Below are 19,175 nucleotides of genomic sequence, written 5' to 3'. Positions count from 1 at the left end.
TTCTGGCGGCAGACGGGTGTGGGCAAGTGGCACAGGCATTTGTAGAAATAGTGTGCGATTTAACCGTGTATTCTATGCAGCTGCAATGAGAACAATGTTGCACTGAGGCCAGTATTACCCTTAGAATACCATCCAGTCAAACCGGCAAGTCGTTACTTATCCATCTAGACAATTTAAGCCATACGGCAGAATAAAACTTAATAACTCAGAGAGATCAAAAGAGTCTAGGATGATAGCAAAAATCTCGATTTCTGGGACGAGGTTTAAGAATCGGTGAATGAAGTATTCCTCAACAGTCAAATATATATGCTGTCATACCAGAGAGCCGAACAAATACGACTACTTGTATATAGTTGGAAAATTTGACTTCTCCTTCTCCCTTCAAGTGTACGAAGGCTACAGATACTTCCTTTCTCTTATTATGCGCAAAGCGTTTGTTTTTCTTTGCTTGACCCCTTAGAAATCTTCCTGGGACGCCACACGCTTAGTCCAGAATCTATGTAATGCCCTATTTCGGCTCTATGTAACATTGAGCTATCACTAACTCTACAACCAGAAAAAAGGCAAGACTGCATGGTAGCACTATAGCCAGCAGTAGATGGCAGCGACACGTATAGAGTGGTACTGTCCTTGAGCCACCCCTAAGATACGAGTCAATTCCAACTAGAAGAGTATAGTAATGCAATGAAATGCTTGGAAACATACTGCGAAGTTTCAAGGTTGCTTTCTGGGAACACGTTGCCCCTATAATGATTAGGTTGCATTGAGGTGTGCTGATAAGCACGGTGGCACTCTAAGCACTCACTGGTGGAACAATATGCGGCCCCAAAGCGGCCAAGTTACACAAACAGAGCCCCGTCTAATGTATGTGAAGGTGTGTTTTTATTTTTTTGTGTTTCAGGTTGATAAAATTGCCACACGAGGCATCTTTCAACTCTTCAAGCCTTGAGCCACGTATGCAAATTTCGATGGGCGACGCCAACGAAACAATCCAGGGACCCGAGTTTGTCAAACGAACTGATCAAATATGCATGGGTCCAACCAATGAAACCACAGAGGTATCCGAAATGTCGTATGCCGGTGAGGCTGTGTTGCAGGCTCTTAGCAAGGCTTTCTATTTTGTTTGTAAGCTGTAGGCTGTGCTATTATTGAGAGAAATGTTTTTCGTGGTCTCGCGATTGAACCTTTCGCCATTGTCCTGTTGGCCACTGTAGCCATTTCGTCAGGACAGTATATTGCCATGGAATCTTGGGATTCGACGCCTAATATGTTGGATTTGCACAACACTGTCGCAATGAAACGATATTTCGATTTAGATGACTTCGAAGGCAGCGGTCATGTGGCATCTAAACGTGTTTGCTTACAGATCCAACATCCACTGGCTGAAGATTCACAGTCCTCAGAAGGGTTTCAAACGTATGCTATAGACCCAACTTACGGCATCGACTTCCCCTTCGAAACAGGTGAAGTGTTCGATCTATCTTGGTTCGGAGATCGAATGGATACGAGCGGTGATGAAACGCCTGGTTTCGCCCAAGAAGATACAACGTCCTGTAAGTTAATAGAGGATTGACTTCAACGTGTAGCTTTCTCATCGTTCAATTTATTTGCAGTGAGTCCGGATGCTTGCGACATCAAGTCGACATGTCCGCCGACTGTACCAACAGGAATCGATAAATCCCAGCCGGATACTTGTTTTGGCGTTGTACATCATGCTCCCCATACTCTTTGTGAATCTCTGCTCAAATATTTACCACTTGGCAGATCGTTGCGGCGGCGACATCTTCTTTCAAAAGCCAGGACGGCACGACGAAAGTCCCAGTGACCCTCGAGACCTGTAACACGAAATTGAAGCTCTTATCTCAAGGTAGTCAAAGGTACGCCGGAATTATCAATGATGCCGCATTAGCCAGGGTCCTCCAGGAGTTTACTATCAAAGTCGATGCCAAACTGTTAATCCCGACAACCTTGAGGAAGAGAACTTCAAAGACATTGCCTAAAGAGATCTATTCTCCCGTTAATTGCGATGTTCGAATTATCTTCTATGGACTTGCCGCTGACCAAAACACCATCGGGAATATTCTTGGAGATGCTGGTCTCTACTTCCAACATCCATTATCCTCAGAGTATAATAGCAATGTGCGGTATTGGAACCCTCATTATCTTCTTCGTCCAGGATCCCAAATGCCAACGCCGGAAGAGGCAGAAGAGGACCCAGGAACAAGATGTGACCGAGCTATGGAATCGGATTTGCTTAATACATCAAACGAAGGGCGATTCATGAGACTCTTTGATGAAGCCAGCGACAGCAATTTGAAGACGAACATTGAGCCGAGCCGTCGGCTCAGGTCCACGTTGAAAGAGTAAGACGCGAATCATGTGACGAAAGTTGCAAGTGTACGAATACTGATCTCAATAGGCATCAAATTTCTGCCCTCGCCTGGCTGACTGGTATTGAAGCAAGAGGCATAAGAGATGGGGTTTCATCATTATGGGAGCCAGTATCGGGGTCATTCCCAACGAAGGAGTACGTCTCTTTGCATTATTGTCTCACTGGCCAGCTTCTAATTTTCCTGGCAAGGTATCAACACAAAATTACGAGAAATCGAAAACCGAGGCCGGAACTTGCACCTGGCGGCGTCTTAGCAGACGTAAGGGAACAATAATGTTGCCTAAAATTTATACCCCCGCTAACTGTAGCTTAGGAGATGGGACTGGGAAAAAGCCTTAGCATTTTGGCTTTAATTTGTTCATCTTTGGATATTATGGAGGTCCAGAAGACTGGAAGTGAAGAGACACAGTCTAGGCAATCTTGCACAACACTTATTGTTACACCAAAGTCAAGTAAGTTACATTATGCTTCGGCCATCTTATTAACACGTGCTAACTCTTATTGGCTATACATAATTGGCAGCAACAATGCGAGAGGTTCGTCGAACGTATTATTGAAACTGCAGCTACTAATGAGACCCAGTCACATTCATCCGGGAGCTCTAAAAATTGCAATATATCATGGTTCCGACCGACAAAAACTGCAGGATAGCCTTCAAAACTCCGATATAACCCTCACCACTTACGAAACAATGAGACGGGATTGGGAAGAGAATGGAGCTTTATTTACCAGGCAATGGTTACGTGTTGTCCTAGACGAAGGCATGTACAAACAGAATCGACGGCTAAGTCATCAATGAAAATCTTGCTAACACTGTAATTATAGCACATCATATCAGGGCCAGGGATTCCAAAACCTTTAAAGCAGCCTGCGACATCCAGGCTCGGTCCCGCTGGTGTTTAACTGGGACACCGATTCACAATTCCCTCGATGATTTTGCAGCACTTCTAAGCTTTGTCGGGGTGCCAGTCTTTATGAAGAAGAGTTTATTCGATTTTTGGATAACAAGACCCATTAAAGAGAATCATCTCTGTGGCTTGCAAAGACTCCGCCTCTTGATCAAAGGCACCTGCCTGCGACGTACAAAGAAGCTAATTAAATTATCAGATCAACTACCTGATCCACGAGAGCAGATAACATGGGTAGAATTGCTACCGGCAGATCGCGATTTATATACCTTTTTCGAAAAAGAGGCAGCCAACATAGCATCAGGATCTTATCGATACAATATTGAGAATTCGAACTCAAATGATCAAAAAAACAACAATATTCTAAAATTCATCAATGCTCTTCGCTTGATCTGCGACCACGGGGAGTATCTTCTTCCTCGGTCAGCTGTTGAACTTTGGAGGACGCCAGGTGATAATCTTATTGACTGGCAAAAGGTTCAAAAGTTTCGCGAAGCATGCAATGTGTGTGGCCTGAGCATTGATTCTTCCCAGTCCCGGTCTGCGATCGGTTTCCACATTTCATGCCCGCAAGTCATGTGCAGAAGATGTCTTACCAGTACTGGAGAAGTTGGGTCTAAGATTGAATCAACACACCCAGACAGCTCTTTGCTTATTCGCAGTGACGGAGAAGGGTCGTATTCTACAATTGACATCCGACCAGGTCAACAATCGCCAAAATTGGAAGCGTTGATTGAGAACCTCCGCCAAGAACAACTTCGTTTTGGTCAATGCTCATCAAATGAGCCTATCAAAAGGTAAAGAAGATCGGATATGCTTGTAATTCAGTGACAAGTTAGCTAAGAAGCCACAACATAGCGTCGTCTTCAGTTGTTGGACTAGAATGATAGACCTGACTCAGCAATGCCTCGAGGCCAACGGCTTTGTCTGCGCACGAATTGATGGTCAAAAAAGCCTAGAAGCACGATCAAAGGCGATGAATCAGTTTAATTTGGACCCAAAATGCACAGTTATGCTTGCAACTCTTGGTAGTGCTGCTGAAGGGTAAGTTTCTCATGCAGAACACCATTCTCATGACATTTCGGCAGCACTGCAATTATATAATAACCAGCAGAGCTATAGGGTTAATTTTACAGCTGCCAACAGCGTACATTTGCTCGAGCCTCATTGGAATCCAATGGTCGAGGCTCAAGCCGTTGACCGCGTGCATAGGATAGGACAATCACGGAAAGTCCTAATAACAAGATATTTAACAAAAGACACGATAGAAATGGTAAGTGGGATTTTGTGCTCTCAACCAGTTCTAATTAACTCTTTTGATGTATGTGCATCCTGAGACTAATGAAATAGTACGTGCAATGGATACAAAAAGAAAAGATTAGGCTCATTCAACAATCACTCGATTCTCACGATATTTCTCAGTTAGATACCAATGGTCAACGATGGAAGGTTAGGAATTGAATATTTAATTTTCTACGTGAATAGTGGCTAATAGAATACAGGAGTTGCGAGCTTGCCTGAAATGTGAGAGCTCATAATAAGTCTACAGGAATTGGGCTACATATTGGTAATAGAATGGATATAACTTGCAATTATGCTCTTTCATATACACATGTCAATATAGATACAAGGGTTGGAAATTGACCTGAATTTTGGATAATTGTAGTCAATATTGTTTTCGGTTCTAACCCTATACTAGGACGTTAATATCTAATCGTTGGATTAAACTATTATGGCCACTGAATCCCTCTTTTCCTATCTTCCTCTGCTTTCTGAACAAGTTCATCCCAAGTCATGCCGAGCCAGTTTGACATATTCTTAGCACATTTCTCGTCTCTAATTCCCTTGCATATGTATGGGTTCGCTCCTTGGTACAGCAAAAATTTTATGAACTCCGCTGCTTCAGCGCAGTCATGGCGGGTGGCCCAATGGAGCGGCGTGAGAGTTGTATGACGCTGTCGTTCATCCATGTTGATACCGTATTGGAGCAATGCCTGCGCAAGGCGTATTGAATATGTTGTCCGAGCGATGTGTGTGAGTGTTTTGACAAGGACCGCGGATAGGAGTTTGGAAACACCATGAGTTGACCATGCGTTGATGAGATAATCCTCTCGGTCAGGGCATCTTGCGGTTGCTTTGATTATATCTCTCCAAATTAGATCGGCCGTCGGATCCCATTCATAATGCGTAAAGGCTGCTTTCAAAAAAGAATCAGTTATCTGAATCACCTCCATTGATCCAGTTGCGACTGCACGCATCCGAATCTGTGCAAAATGAACTCTCATGCGGAGCTCTTTTGCAATTTTGTCACCATATTCTGACAGTACCACAGTCAATGAATCGATTCTCTGACTTTCCATGCAAGCTAAAATGAAGGTAAGCCACCTCTTGTGGATTATTTTTTCTCGAATTCCTCTGTCACAAATCAACCTCGTCATTGCCACAGATCCAGAATGTGCAACAAATTTTAGCAATTCGTCTTGTTGGTCATCACCAAGCCTCTCGAAAAAGGATGGAAGCTTTCCAACTGACTCTATATTGTCACTGTAAACAAGATCGAATAAGAAAGGTATAAAGTCATCGGATTTCGGATCGAATAACGATGTCTCTTTACTCGGCGAATTTTCTTGGGCTTCTGCGCGATGGCGATCCAAGTGCCAGTCTCTCATAGCCTTGGAAAAAACCCCAAACGCTGGATAATGGTATGAGGGAATGTCACATTTCTAAGGGAGGTCATGACTTTTTTTGTGCGAGTTCCTGGAAAGTTGGGTAGCAAACCCCTGGCGATGATATACGTAGGACAAAAAGCCACATTTATAGAGTCGTTGGCCGTAATGACGTTCCAAAATTGTGTACAAGCATTGATCAGTATGCTGCTCCATTTGGCACTGAAATTCATCAAATTGATCATACAGCTTCTTGGAAATAGTTGACGTGGTGATGGGGTCCAGGCTGATCCAATCGTGCACTATAGATATTGTTATTTCACGATCGGAAGCACGAGAAAACACAGCACTTTACCTTCTTCAAGATGGAATAGGGATGTGGAACATTTTTGTTGGAATTGCGCAATACTCCGAAGGAAACAAAAGAGACTCGGATCGCGTGATCCGAATTGTTGTAGCTCAGATGGATACCGCTGCTCATCTAATTCCGTGGGGCCAGAGGATTCTTGCTGACCTCGTTCTTCGTAAAACTTGTTTAGAGTGGTGATTAACTCTTCTGATAAATCCCTGGGACGATTCAGGCGCAGATATTGGATAATAAGATTCAGCCATGTGTCTGTGGCATAGTAATGCAGTCTGTAATTACCCATCCTTAGGCCCATCTCGAAGTCTTCATCACTGATGTTAGGCGAGTGGTGGTCCTGGCATAGGTATCGTATGCAACAAATTGCTAGGATCAACGTTGATTCGGTAAGGTCAATATAGTTCTCAATTTTATGGCGACTGTGAATATATCTATGATAAAAACTGGTTAATGAAAATACCACATCAGAAGTGAGATTACTTACTCTTTGACCGTGAAATGTACAAACTGAATGTTACCCCCCACGATCTCAATAATAGGACCACAAAGACGGACAACATTCAGTGGTGAGGAAACTCTGGAGGTGTCGCTGATAGTCACTACCAAAGCTTGCTCCAGTTCTGATAATGCCAAAGGCGTTGGTGAGCAGCTGATCCAGCCGAGAATAAGTCGACACTTCTTTTTAATGATCTGAGACTTGCGATTTATTTTGTCAAATACTCTCTCGTAACTAAAATTTGTCAGCTTTCTGTATATTTAGAGTAGCTGGGTTACTGTACGCCTCATCTAGACTCTCTGGAAGTACTCCAAGTTCGTTGCGAATCTCATCTAGATTGTCAAGCTCCTCTATGCTATTCAGCATGATCTTGGCATAGAGAAACATCCCTGTTGGAGAATAAGCGATGATCAGCAACAGTATAACTGTGGAAAATACCTACCCTTTGCTTTTAAGGAAAGCGGCGCAAGTAGGTTTCCAATCTCGGACTTGTCTTCGGGTAGAAAATCATGATCTGAAAACCATTTTTGTGCCCAGTCATCGATAAATATTTGGATACTTGCCGCATTGTGTGCATCTACTCGAATTGTTGACGATTTTGGGCTTAGGATTGATGAAATATCATGTTCTGCCCGGCTGCTTATTAATAAATGAGTCCTCTTGCAGGCCATAGATGTTTCGCAAAGCCTCTTGAGTAGCTTCTCTCGTTCGGAGATATCAATCTCATCAACCCCATCAATAATGATGGTAATCGGGCCAGTGGAGCTAAGTAGCGTCTGAAGAAGTTCAACAGCGACATCAAGACTGTTTTTCAAATTTTCCCGAACCAAGCCACAGAGAACCGCCTGAAGACTTTCATCTTCCGAAGTCAACTGAAATATGAGGGAATGGAAAATCGACAAGGCGGAGGTGTTACTATTGTTAGCGTGGCTAAGAAAAGCAAATATAGTTCTAGTTGATGAAGTAAAGTCGATTGCCGTGGCTGCTAGATGAGTCTTTCCTATCCAAATCGTTAAATTTCTTCAATCTAGCGACAATGGTAGAGATGAGTTCGCAAACCTGCTCCCGGAATGCCGCATAGCCACAATATCCTTGTTGAATCATCGTTCCCATCAAACCACTTCTTGAAATCACTCGCTTGCTTCAGCCAATTTCCCGTTCCCTTACAGACCTGGCCTCGTATCCGATACAGCTCGGTATCGTAATAACTTGGGGATAAATCAGTTTTGATGGTGTTATACTCCTGACGCAGGTTACTTTTCTGCGTTGCTTCAAAATGCTCAAACGCTCGCTGTCTATATTCATTCTCCTCCCGGAGGTGCTCTAAGCGAACATTGTTTCTCATTAGATTCGTGTGTCGTCCAATGTGATCCATTACCTTTTTAATTTTCTCCTTCTGAGAAGGCCATAAGGCCTCGAACATATACCGCCAATCTTCAATTTAATCGTCAGCTCGGTTTCTATATTGCGTGGGGCTTGTAACGTACTGGGTAGACTAAAGAATTTTAAGGCCACAGCATAAAAGTCAAGAATATCTTGGAAAAAGAGGACAAGAACGAGCTTTACTTGCTCGGTGTGGCCGAACATTTCACCTATGAGTTTGAATTCTGGTAGCAGCTCACCAATTTCGGCTGCCGTATTGATAAGGGCATCCATGGATTGCGTTAGAGAAGTGGCCCATTGAATAAGCAACTTAATTGGACCACAAATAAGTGCAAGGACGTCTGGTTTGACTTGGACAAATGTGTCGATGACATTTGCGTAGCCTCGGAGTCCTTCAAGGAACGGTTTGATCTTCGAGAGGTGCCGAAGTCGTCCTTGTTTCCCCTGTTCGGCTTGAAGTGCGTCGGTAGCATCATAGACTTCGTCAATTGACTTCGTTTTGAGAATATCTGCGTACAATTGATCGTTTTTGAGCTTGGATTTGAACTCGCGAACTGCTTCTGCGAATGCTAGTTGGATAGTATCAGGATCAGGATCAGGATCAGGCACCGTTGCCATTATGCAGGGCCAATAAACCACGTTCGCCTGAGTAAAGCGACCAGCGATGTAAGTAATAGCGATAGAAGGCACTAGAGGCCGCCGCGGTACAGTAATCTGATTCAATGTCTTGCTTCAAATGGAGAGACACCCAAGGCAATGGAAGAGCGACTGGGAACATTGGAGGTGAAACCTCTTAACCGACAGTAAATAGGCAGCAGGCTGGGCAGCGATGTGGCATTGCTAGGCAGATTTAGCCGTGGCTTAAATGACAATCGCCATTGGTGAAATCGGGCCACACAAGTGACACGCAATGTACGGCAAGTTCATTGGATAGCAAGGTATAGATAAGGCTATGTCTCCATTATAACCGCTTGCGTCCCGGCTGCACTTTTACAGCCTTGCGTTCTCCCAACTGTACAATCTGCCGATAAAGTCCGCAGAGTTGGTTCCAAATGAAGTTTCGTCTAGATGCCTTATGTTCTTATGTTCCTCCTTCAAAACAACGGCGAATCAAAGACAATACAATACCAGCACATGAAGCACATACGACAGCGTTTGTATTGGAAATTTTGGGGCCTCGTTTATCGAGTACTTGCTCCTGATTGCGATGTGCTACTCGCTTCTGAACTGTAGGTGGAAATAATTTATCGTCCTCAATACCAGGATACCGGCAGTCCGCGCGCCGTCCGGAGTCTAGCGCAGCTGTCTGCAGATGTATTAGGTGTGCTGCAGCTTCCAATTGCAACTTCTCTTTGTGAGACTCCATCTCAAGATTCCTAAGAAAGCCTCTTATATCTTTATTTACCCTTGAAAGGTTGTCTGCTATAATCCTTTTCGCCTCAAACCCTCCCAGATTCTGACTACTATAGTCATACTGAATGACTGTGTTGCCTACCACAACGTCGCTTAAAAAGACATCTTCTTTTGAGATATGGGGCGTTCCCCCGCATATTCCGACGAGGAATGCAAGTCTAAGGTTGACGTGGCTTGACGGTAGGTTGGCTGCTGTCGTAGCCGCTGCCTTTGTTTCCATATTCGGCAATACAGTAACGACGCCGTTATATGTAGTTTCCGATATGGCCCGTCGCGTACGTATTCGCGTCTCCATCTGTGCGGTCGTACATTCGGTTGTTCCAGAGTTGATCAAAGAGTAGTATTACGGCATCAGATTCATGAGGCAGAGCACAGATAATTGCAACATAAAACTGTTGTTGATCGACGGGTCTATCCACAGAAGCCATGGTCAAGCCAGGACTTCAGACGTAATGACACCAGAGTAGAAAGGTTGGAGGCGATTCGGCCCAAGCGCATCCGTAGGATGGAGAAGCTTGTGGGAAATTTCCGTCAAATGGTTATTAAGAAAGCCAACAACTTGGTCTGATGGTTGGACAAAGTAGGCCAAGGCCTCCATTATAATACCCAAGATGGCATCACAATTGAGGAATAATTTAAAGACCGATGAAGGGTTAACCAGGAGATGGAACGATTTGATTTAGAACTCATACTAAAAATATTAAGATTGAGGAGCTGTGGCAGCTAACGATATACGGTAACGTAGGTCCTCTGCTAAGCATATACGGCTATAATAGGTGTCTTTCATTTTTCACATCTCAAGACTCCAAATCTGAAGTTGCATAATTCCATTTTCGGTGGTTACTGTAATCAACACCCGCTAAGACGCACTGCCAACGTAGGTAGCGTAGATGTAAGCACTAAGTACTAAGCACTATAACAGGGGCTGAAGTTTTCATCAATCGATTTCGATTTCAGCGATTCAATTCACGACCAGTTTAAAAGTGAACTTGTATTTTCGTCAGGCAAAACCCCCAAAAGGCGCACTTGGTGATCATTTAAAATGGAAATATATGTCTACCCACAGCCCCTATATGTTCTGCTCTGTGCAGTTGCCATCTTTGAAGCCTCTCTTTTCTGTCTGCCGCCGCACACCTTCTACCGCGCCGCGGCTATCGCCCTCCTCGCGGCCGTGACTTACAGCTTCCAGCTCAGCCTCCTGGAATACTTCTCAAATCGCGCCTTTATATCTCTCGCGTTGGGCGCAACCTGGACTACATTCTTGAACGCCTTCGAAATCCTCATTGTGTCAAATGTCGGCCCTCATGACCCCGGTCTTCAGTCAGCCAACCCTGGAAAGCCCATCTGGCGGGCATTTCGGGCTGCTACATTACCGTTCAACTGGCGGCGCATTGGAACTAAGTGGCAAATTCAGGTCCCAGCCTCGACGGAAGATAGCTCCATAACCGGGCGCGTGCGTTTTCTTTTCAGGAGACTGGTCGTTCTAATCGCCTGCTATCTCGTCATGGACCTCTGCGCCGCCGGTCCTCCGCCAGACCCAAATATGATCACGAGAGAGAAGCAAACTATCTCATATCTGTTTGCTGGCACAGGGGCAACCTCAGAAGAGGTCGGTTTTCGGGTGGCAACCACCATCGTCTTTCTTATCAACGCAGCCATCGTCGTAATTGGAGTCTACGACCTTCTGGCAATTGTTGCCGTCCTTTGTGGTGACCAGCCCCAGAGCTGGCCTCCCATCTGGCAGGGCTGGCCGAGCCAGGCGTATTCCGTGAGAAGATTCTGGGGGTATGTTTGAGCACCTTCTAGTTGTATTACTGACCGCTAATCGAGTGTATCCAGCAATTACTATCACCAAGGTCTGCGCAAGGCGCTTAGTGGACCGGCTGATTGGATTATTGATTTGGTTATCCCTCGTGGTACCCTGATCTCGCGTTACTCACGGCTCGCCCTGGCATTCTTTTTATCTGCAATGCTACACCACCAGGCCGAGAGATCCGAAACTGGACAATTGATATTCTTCAGCAGTCAGGCACTTGGTATCATGTTAGAAGATACAGCCCACAAGCTGTATAGCTTCAGCCCCGTACAGCTCCCTCGACAAATCGAGCGCGCCTTGGGGTACCTTTGGGTGCTAGTATGGTTAGTGTGCCTTGTGCCGTACTGGTCTTATTCGACAATGCGCACAATGGACGACCCTGTGAGAGACCGGGCAACCTTTGAGATTTTCAAGAAGGTCTTATCCAAGTAAGAGTATTACGATCACGACTACTTGGGTCCTGACCGATAGGGTTCTTCCAAGGGCTAAGGGGAATAAAGGTTCTCAAAGGCGATTCTTATATGATATAGACAAGAGAGCTATAATAATTATATCCGTTAGATGTTAGATATTGCTCTAGTATCTTAGATCAATTGCTAAAGAATAAGCTATTGATGGTAATACTTAGGTCGAAACTATATTCTCATATACTAATAAAGAGAAGGAGCTTTCCTACTCTAATCTGGTAAAGATAGCGTCTCTTAGGAAGAAGAGTAGTCTTTCTACAAAGCCGAACAAGCAGAATTTGGAAAGGAGGAATGTCATGACTTCCCTGTGAACTTCTTGTTCCGGTCTGTTGATCTCTTATAAATAGCTAGTTCTCTTATAAAGTTACGACAATTGCGATTATTGGTCTAATCTTTTGCCCTATTGGCTTAACAATAAAACGGATCGTTACAGTTATTATTATATATTTAGAGATAGGTACCTAAGATAACTATGAGGAGGTAGCAGATAGGGTTTGTTCTCTACATGCCTGCTGATATCCTACTCAAGACAAATTTCAGCAAATAGTTGCGCTATCCTTATAAACTTATGCCACTCAGTTACCGTTACATACGGCCATAGGAGTCTTCGGTATGGTGATTGGAGATGTTGGACGTGGTAAGGCCCCTTATACTACCTCGGTGGTGGATAGTCGACAGTGAAACAGCAATCGCCAGACCAACACCAGCCGACTCAACTGAGACCAGGCTTGAGTCAATAAGACGTCACTCCAGTTTTATTAGTTCTACTAGCTTTGCCGTGAGTTTAGCGATTGGTGAAGGGAAATAATGTGTCTCGTTGACCCAGTTCGATTACAAGCTACACTCGAATGTTGAAATGCTGCTGATTAATAGACTGTACTGGATGCTGGTGCGGAAGCGCTGCCCTTCGGGTGTGGCCCTGTATTGGCCTAAGCAAAGAGCTTTTGGAGGGTGGTTGAGTTGGTTTTTCGGCGTCGAAGAGATCTTCTCTTCCTTCTATTCCTTCTGCGCATGTGATCGCCTAAAGGTATTGCGTATGTTTGCCTGTCCTGAGGTTGTGGCTCCCAGCGCTCTTGACGACGTGGTGTCATGTCCCAATATCTATAAAACGTCGGCAAGCTCAAAAATTTTATTTGAATGTAATAATTCTGGAATACATATCAGTTTAGGTATTATTTATTGAATTCACAGTTTGGATTGCTATGATACGGCCTTTTTCAGCTGGTACGTATATTTGAAGTCTGAGTCTACGGGTTCTGATAAGGAATACCAAATATGTCTTCTCCATATATACAAAGAGCTGGCCATTAGATCCGACGCCATAACCGAACATTCAACTTTTAATAGCAAAAAAATAATGTTGTATTACCTGGATACAGTCTATTCGGCCTTATTATTCTAGTGTACACTTCATTAAACCGAAGTCAAAATCTTCTCTGCTTCTTTTGCATATGTATCTATCGCGATGAACTGAATTGCAGGCCCAATGCTTATTCTGGCCACGCCGATTTCCGACAGTTGAGATGCATTCAACCCGTCAGGAGACAGCTTCATTGAAACGTTAAGTCGCCCATCAAACTCCTTCACCATCGTTGCTACTTCATCACGGCTAACACCCCTCTTCGATCCTCCCCAGACAAATACACTGGTAGCACCGGCAGCGAGATACGCCTTGCCTCGAGTGAGAACCTCACTAAGCTGACCACCGTGGATAAGAACATCGCATCTGGCGTTGACCACAAAATCTTTAACTCCAAGATTCTCTGCGACCTTCAAAGTCCTTTTGATTCGCTCTGCAGCTTCTTGTAGACTGTAAAGCTTCTGAGTGTCTTTATTGACGTCCTCCAAGTTCACTCCATGAACACCACCCTAGATAAGCGCTGTTATGACCTCTTCGAGTTTCTCTCCATATGCGTCCTGAATATCAACTGTGAATGGCTTCTTGAACTCTGCGGCAACTTTCGCTATTGGTAAGACTGCGCGGAGGTTTGTCTGGGCGTCCATGTCATCGTCCTCTGTCCCGTTAGCTCTAGCAACAGCATAACTTGCTGTCGCGAGTGCTTTGCAGCTCGGAAGAGCAGCTACGGCGCGCGCTGATAAAACGTCATAAACATTGGCGAGAATGAGGGGCTGGCCAGGGCGATGTAATGACTTCAGAGTAGCGGCCAAAAAATTTGATGCAGCCATTGTTTGTGGAGTTTTCTTCAGATATTAAGTGAGTTTTTGGTAAAGTATTGTTGAGTAAGAGTGGATTGAGTATGTTTTTCTCTATACGTGTTGCAGGAGTTAATCTCTTCTAAGCAGCGCTCATGCGATACACTTATATATACCCAATGTGAACAGACCATCAACCATCAATTATTCAGCGATCGGCAGCCAAACTGGTGTGTGAGAGCAGCCTATATTGGTAATAGACGCTTTAGTTTGACTAGATGTATGTTATTCCTCTACATATTGAAAGCAACAGCTGACAAACTCAGAGTAAACCGTTCACGTTGCAACACCTTAGCAATCCCAATGGATAGGTAGTTGTGAACCTGGTTGTACCACTTGCGGCACACGCTTCACTTCCGCCCGTCACACATTGCATGGTAGTTTGACTCACCGTTAATGAGTTCAAACTAACTAATGGAATCCCCAGTTGCCCCAGTTTGGTCCGAATCGCTTTCCTTATTATGGAAATACCCTAAATCTCAGATTCCTAATCCTTTTGCCCCTTTGAGGGTAAATGCGGGTTTACCCGTCTTCTTGACTAAATGACCCGCGCCGCCTTTGCTTTCATTATGGGTTGGATTTCTTTGTAGTAATATCTGATGGATGTTACAACGTAGCAGTCACAGAAAAACCCATGCGAACTTGACCAATAATGTCTGATATTCGCGATATTACTATTTGGGCATCTTCTGCACTATTCTGTTAACGATGCTACTGGAGTGATTGCGTGGTGAGGACCCTGTTGTTTGTATCCCGGAGTAGCTTAAGTGGTCTCTCGTCGGCAAGCCGAGTGATCAACTTGAAGACATGTTTTATTTGATGCTTAAACATATTGCCTAAAATAAGCGATGCGATGAGTCTAAAAATCACAGCTGCAACACATCCCACCTGTCGTGACAGCGTCACCCTATCTCCTTTTGAGTTTTACATGATTTGTCTATTGTTATTAATAAAAAATCGGCCCTAGCAAATTGATAGCGGCGGAAAAACTTTTGGAGATGAATTACAGCCATAAAAAACCACGCGCTTCCCCTACGGTTATACAGGGTGGTATAATTACAACTAATCACTAACCTACTATTACTACGAATAATTAAGAATCCCGACATACTGAGTACACTCCTCTGCCGAGAGCTTAGAAGAAGAAGATGGCTTTCTCGAAGCGCGTTGAATTCCGAACGGTGGATGGGGTGACTCTAAGAGGCGATTTGTATATGCCAAATAATACAGCCAATAACGCCCCTATTGTGGTCATGACACAAGGAGTTAGCCCCATAATCGCCGTCGCCACTTATATTCTTGTTTTTCTGACTCTTTTACTGTAGTTAACGTTGCTGAAAGAACACTATTTACCCGACTTTGCTGTTCGCTTTCAAGCTGCTGGCTATGCTGTGCTTATCTATGACCACCGGGGATGGGGCTCTAGCGAAGGAGAACCACGAAACGCCGTAAATCCAATGCAGCAAGCAGAGGATTACCATGACGCAGTAATTTTTGCCCGAAGTGTTCCAGGGATAGATGGTAACCGAATTGCCATGTGGGGAATAGGGCGTTCTGGTGGCGCCGCAATGATATCTGCAGGTAACGACGATTATATCAAAGCTGTTGTGCTAGTCATGCCTTTGCCATCGGGATCACGAGACGCAACAAGCTTTCCTCCAGGGTTGATTGAACAGATCAAGGTGGAACGTCTTGCAAGAGTACAAAACCCAGCCATGGGAGAAACATATGTACAAGTCTAGGATAATTCTTCTGGGCAGGCGTCCGGCGAACGTGGACAGGTTATCTTACATTCTCCTCCTGCGTTTGAGTTCATCTCTGGAGGTAAACAACGTTCTGATGTCGCAGGCACTCCTTGGGAAAACAAGATAACATTGCGGAGTTTGTACGATATTAGCAAAGTTGAACCCCAAGATTTCATCCGCAGGATCAGCCCGCGACCATTGCTATACTTAGCCGCCGTGGAAGACGTGTTGACCGCACCCCTTGAATCGCATAAGAGGGTATTTGAGCAAGCAGGGGAACCAAAGCAGTTTGTCACGCTAAATAACCACCACGTCGCCAACTATTTCGGCGCCAGTTTTGAGAAGAATATCACAGCACAGATTCAGTTTCTGAATAACTATCTATAGAGGGCTTAGTGTTCAGAGTATACAGAGTTGTCCTACAACATTCGCCCCCTCCCAAAAAAAAAAAAAAAAAAAAAAAAAAAAAAAGAGCATTTACAGCTTTCGCATTCACAAGTTTACTCTGCAACTTCGTCATCTAGCGCCGCATCATTTCGGACTCGAGTGGAGTTGGTTACCACTTAGTCGCTTACGTAGCTCGCTATCGTTCGGGTGAAATAGTTGCTGGATTGAATTGACAATAATAAGCATTTGAGAAGTGGTAACCGATCCCCTCTTTTTGTGACGCTTGGATTGAGCCACTTCGGAGCGTTTTGCTATAATGGTCGAGACTAAACTTGGACCTTTTCCGTCTGGGAACTCGGCGCCGCTCACGTGTATAATACCTCCAGTTCCTGTGTCAATAAGCTGTAGACGCCAGTATTGACTGCGTCAGAAACCTCTGATGTGTTTTTAAAACAAACTACTCGCGCGTGGCCAACGAGGACGAGATTCTTTTTCTCTCTTAGTAATGTGAAGTTGTCTGATATCCCACTTTGTAATTATGGATAGTTCAAACATCAAGCAATCTGGGAAAAGCAAAGATGGCGCGAACAAGACCACACGAGGTCGCAGAGAGACGATTCCTGAGAGACGACGGCGTGTTATGGGTACAACATCGCTGAAATTTCCTCAATCTGAGGACTCAGGTAGACGACAATTACGAATATCACACAGTGCCCTTTCCTCTGCTGCTGACAAGAGCCGTGGTCAAGCCAAGCCTGCAGAAGTTACTGAGCACAGTAAACGGAGACACCAAGTTCTTAAGGCCCAACGGTGATTAGCACTTCTCCTTTCGTCCATACTCCGCTTTCTTGAGCACGAGGAGATCGTGATCAAGGGTCAGTGCTGATTCATGATGCAGTGCCCATCGCCAGAGAACAATGGACTACATCGACGAGCTCGAAGCCGAGATCTTCCGACTAAGAGCCTCAGTTACGACAATGTCTGATGAGTCAAGGAATCCACGACGCGCCCCATCATCGTCACAAAATGCTCTTCAAACTATCAATAATGTCAACATTAATGTCCATATTCAGAGCTTCAACGGGCAGATTGCAACTGGCATATTTTCAAGCAGCTATCCGAGCACTGCAGACCCTTGCATCGTAGAGAATTTGTTAGCAAGTGATGCTTTCGGTAAGTATCAGTACTTATGATTGAGTATGTCTTATTTGCCATGTTGTTTATATAAACGATTGTTAACTCAATGATTGGATAACAAAGGATTTGAGTCAACCACAATACCACAGAGTATTGAGCTGTTCGATCCTTTAACCAGGATGCTTTTCTATAACTGTATGTGAATCCACCTCAAAGAACATCTCGGGGCGCTAATTAACGCCAAGATCAGTCTCAGAAAACATTGCCCCAACTCTTGTCGCGATAGATGGGCTCTCCAATGGGTATAGAACTATGATCCTTCCTCTCGCCTGCTCCAATGATCTAGTTCGGTCTGCGACATTAGCAGCATCAGCGAATCACCTACGATTCCAACGCCCTAAGCTGTCACCTTTAGCCTCAAGATTACAGTCCACAGCCGTTGAGAAGCTGTCCGTCTTTTCTAGAGATGAAACTGCTAATGGCGCCACTAGAAGTGCAGTTCTAGCTGCCATAATTCTCATGCTGATCACAGATATGATGAACGGAGGCCAACAATTTTACCTTCTCGTCAACATGGCTAAATCTTGGGTAGCGGCCATGAAACATGGCAGCCCACCGACAGCGAGTTCCCGGTCCGTGATAGAACAGTTTCTCCTCAACCAGCTTGAAATGTAAGAGCCACCATTGGGAACTGCTTCATTATTCGCTCATTAACCCAAATGAATAGATTACAACTTTACGCAGAGCCTCTTCTCAAAGAACAATATGCAATACTTGCGCAGCATGACTCACAGACAACTTCTGACGACAAGACGTTTAAAGACAGAATTCTTAGCATCTTCAAAGCAATAGAAGAAGCTATAAAACAAGCATGTAACATTTACTCCTCTCACATCTTGCACAACGCTCCTCCGGCGAATATTGAAGAAACACTGGACAATCTTAAAATCACTGTTGATGGAATACCTGCTTACGCGCCTGGTGAAAATTCGTTGGCTTGGGTGTATTTCATCGCTGCAGCGGAGAGTTCCGCCCCCGCGAAACGCAACTTTTTCTCCAAAAAACTGATGGGTATTTTTGAAAGGGGAGCATTTACTAACACAACAACCGCATTCGTCATGCTCCATCACATTTGGAATTGCCGAGAGATGGGCGATAATTGGACTAAGACTCTGAAACAGACACCTACGGTACTAGTCTTAACATGAGATAAAAAGAAGAAAAGGAGAGAAAAGGAGAGGGAGAAAAAAAACTCCCCCGCGGCTGCAGATGGATTCATAACGCTGCTACCACCAACAAGAATTTAGATCAAGCAGCTTTATTCGAAGCAAGAGTAATTACACATTGCATGAAGACTTTGGCTTTTGAAGGAGGGTCAAGGGCGGACAAGAGAGGCCAAACCCTTTTGACATGCAGTCGATTAGCCACCCTTGCTTATACAGTAGTGAAAATCTAAACTCTCAATGAGAGTAATTTCTCTTCAGAACTATAATTAGGTCCCCAAAACAAATAGAAAGAAAACGTAACAACAACTGCCTCCTGATTCTGAGGACGACATGAAAGACAGGCTCATATCCGTTGGGCAATTACAATTAGCACCTACATTCATTATTTCTCACCGGCTAAAAACCACTATTTTCAGCTAATTTGCCTAGACGAAAGCATGGGAGCTTGCTGGATGTACCTTATGAAAAGACCAGAATGTCAAGCAGCATTTCATATTGTAATGACTCATTTTAGTTTTTAAATGAGTGAAAATTCGTGGCCGTCGCAGATCGCTATTACAT

General features: G+C 44.4%; 6 protein-coding genes across 6 annotated transcripts; 4 read left to right on the top strand and 2 right to left on the bottom strand.

Moving 5' to 3' along the window:
• Nucleotides 1–1,514: 1,514 nt before the first annotated feature.
• Nucleotides 1,515–4,761, top strand: TRIVIDRAFT_193915 (uncharacterized protein; the record flags this gene model as incomplete). The annotated part of the gene is made up of 10 exons (XM_014097557.1): nucleotides 1,515–1,553; nucleotides 1,765–2,363; nucleotides 2,420–2,501; nucleotides 2,706–2,848; nucleotides 2,975–3,153; nucleotides 3,218–3,804; nucleotides 3,835–4,066; nucleotides 4,140–4,344; nucleotides 4,423–4,573; nucleotides 4,651–4,761. 10 exons carry the CDS (start codon nucleotides 1,515–1,517, stop codon nucleotides 4,759–4,761), a joined length of 2,328 nt encoding a protein of 775 aa, XP_013953032.1.
• A 193-nt stretch (nucleotides 4,762–4,954) lies between these two features.
• On the bottom strand, nucleotides 4,955–8,827 carry TRIVIDRAFT_213820 (uncharacterized protein; the record flags this gene model as incomplete). Its single annotated transcript, XM_014097556.1, has 8 exons — nucleotides 4,955–5,992; nucleotides 6,041–6,268; nucleotides 6,322–6,749; nucleotides 6,815–7,060; nucleotides 7,110–7,215; nucleotides 7,269–7,826; nucleotides 7,886–8,260; nucleotides 8,314–8,827. 8 exons carry the CDS (start codon nucleotides 8,825–8,827, stop codon nucleotides 5,031–5,033), a joined length of 3,417 nt encoding a protein of 1,138 aa, XP_013953031.1.
• A 1,837-nt stretch (nucleotides 8,828–10,664) lies between these two features.
• Nucleotides 10,665–11,870, top strand: TRIVIDRAFT_66859 (uncharacterized protein; the record flags this gene model as incomplete). Its single annotated transcript, XM_014097555.1, has 2 exons — nucleotides 10,665–11,407; nucleotides 11,462–11,870. The coding sequence occupies 2 exons, from the start codon at nucleotides 10,665–10,667 to the stop codon at nucleotides 11,868–11,870; spliced, it is 1,152 nt and encodes a 383-aa protein (XP_013953030.1).
• A 1,448-nt stretch (nucleotides 11,871–13,318) lies between these two features.
• On the bottom strand, nucleotides 13,319–14,092 carry TRIVIDRAFT_193913 (uncharacterized protein; the record flags this gene model as incomplete). Its single annotated transcript, XM_014097554.1, has 2 exons — nucleotides 13,319–13,747; nucleotides 13,796–14,092. 2 exons carry the CDS (start codon nucleotides 14,090–14,092, stop codon nucleotides 13,319–13,321), a joined length of 726 nt encoding a protein of 241 aa, XP_013953029.1.
• A 1,175-nt stretch (nucleotides 14,093–15,267) lies between these two features.
• TRIVIDRAFT_225381 (uncharacterized protein) lies at nucleotides 15,268–16,251 on the top strand (the record flags this gene model as incomplete). The annotated part of the gene is made up of 3 exons (XM_014097553.1): nucleotides 15,268–15,384; nucleotides 15,445–15,819; nucleotides 15,880–16,251. 3 exons carry the CDS (start codon nucleotides 15,268–15,270, stop codon nucleotides 16,249–16,251), a joined length of 864 nt encoding a protein of 287 aa, XP_013953028.1.
• A 917-nt stretch (nucleotides 16,252–17,168) lies between these two features.
• Nucleotides 17,169–18,596, top strand: TRIVIDRAFT_66857 (uncharacterized protein; the record flags this gene model as incomplete). The annotated part of the gene is made up of 4 exons (XM_014097552.1): nucleotides 17,169–17,424; nucleotides 17,512–17,583; nucleotides 17,639–18,059; nucleotides 18,116–18,596. The coding sequence occupies 4 exons, from the start codon at nucleotides 17,169–17,171 to the stop codon at nucleotides 18,594–18,596; spliced, it is 1,230 nt and encodes a 409-aa protein (XP_013953027.1).
• Between the last annotated feature and the right edge of the window lie 579 nt (nucleotides 18,597–19,175).

Source organism: Trichoderma virens, assembly GCF_000170995.1.
Source record: "Trichoderma virens Gv29-8 chromosome Unknown TRIVIscaffold_85, whole genome shotgun sequence".
Classification (NCBI taxonomy): Eukaryota; Fungi; Ascomycota; class Sordariomycetes; order Hypocreales; family Hypocreaceae; genus Trichoderma; species Trichoderma virens.
Note: the sequence above shows the minus strand (reverse complement) of the source record. Positions and strands in the feature narration are given on the sequence as shown.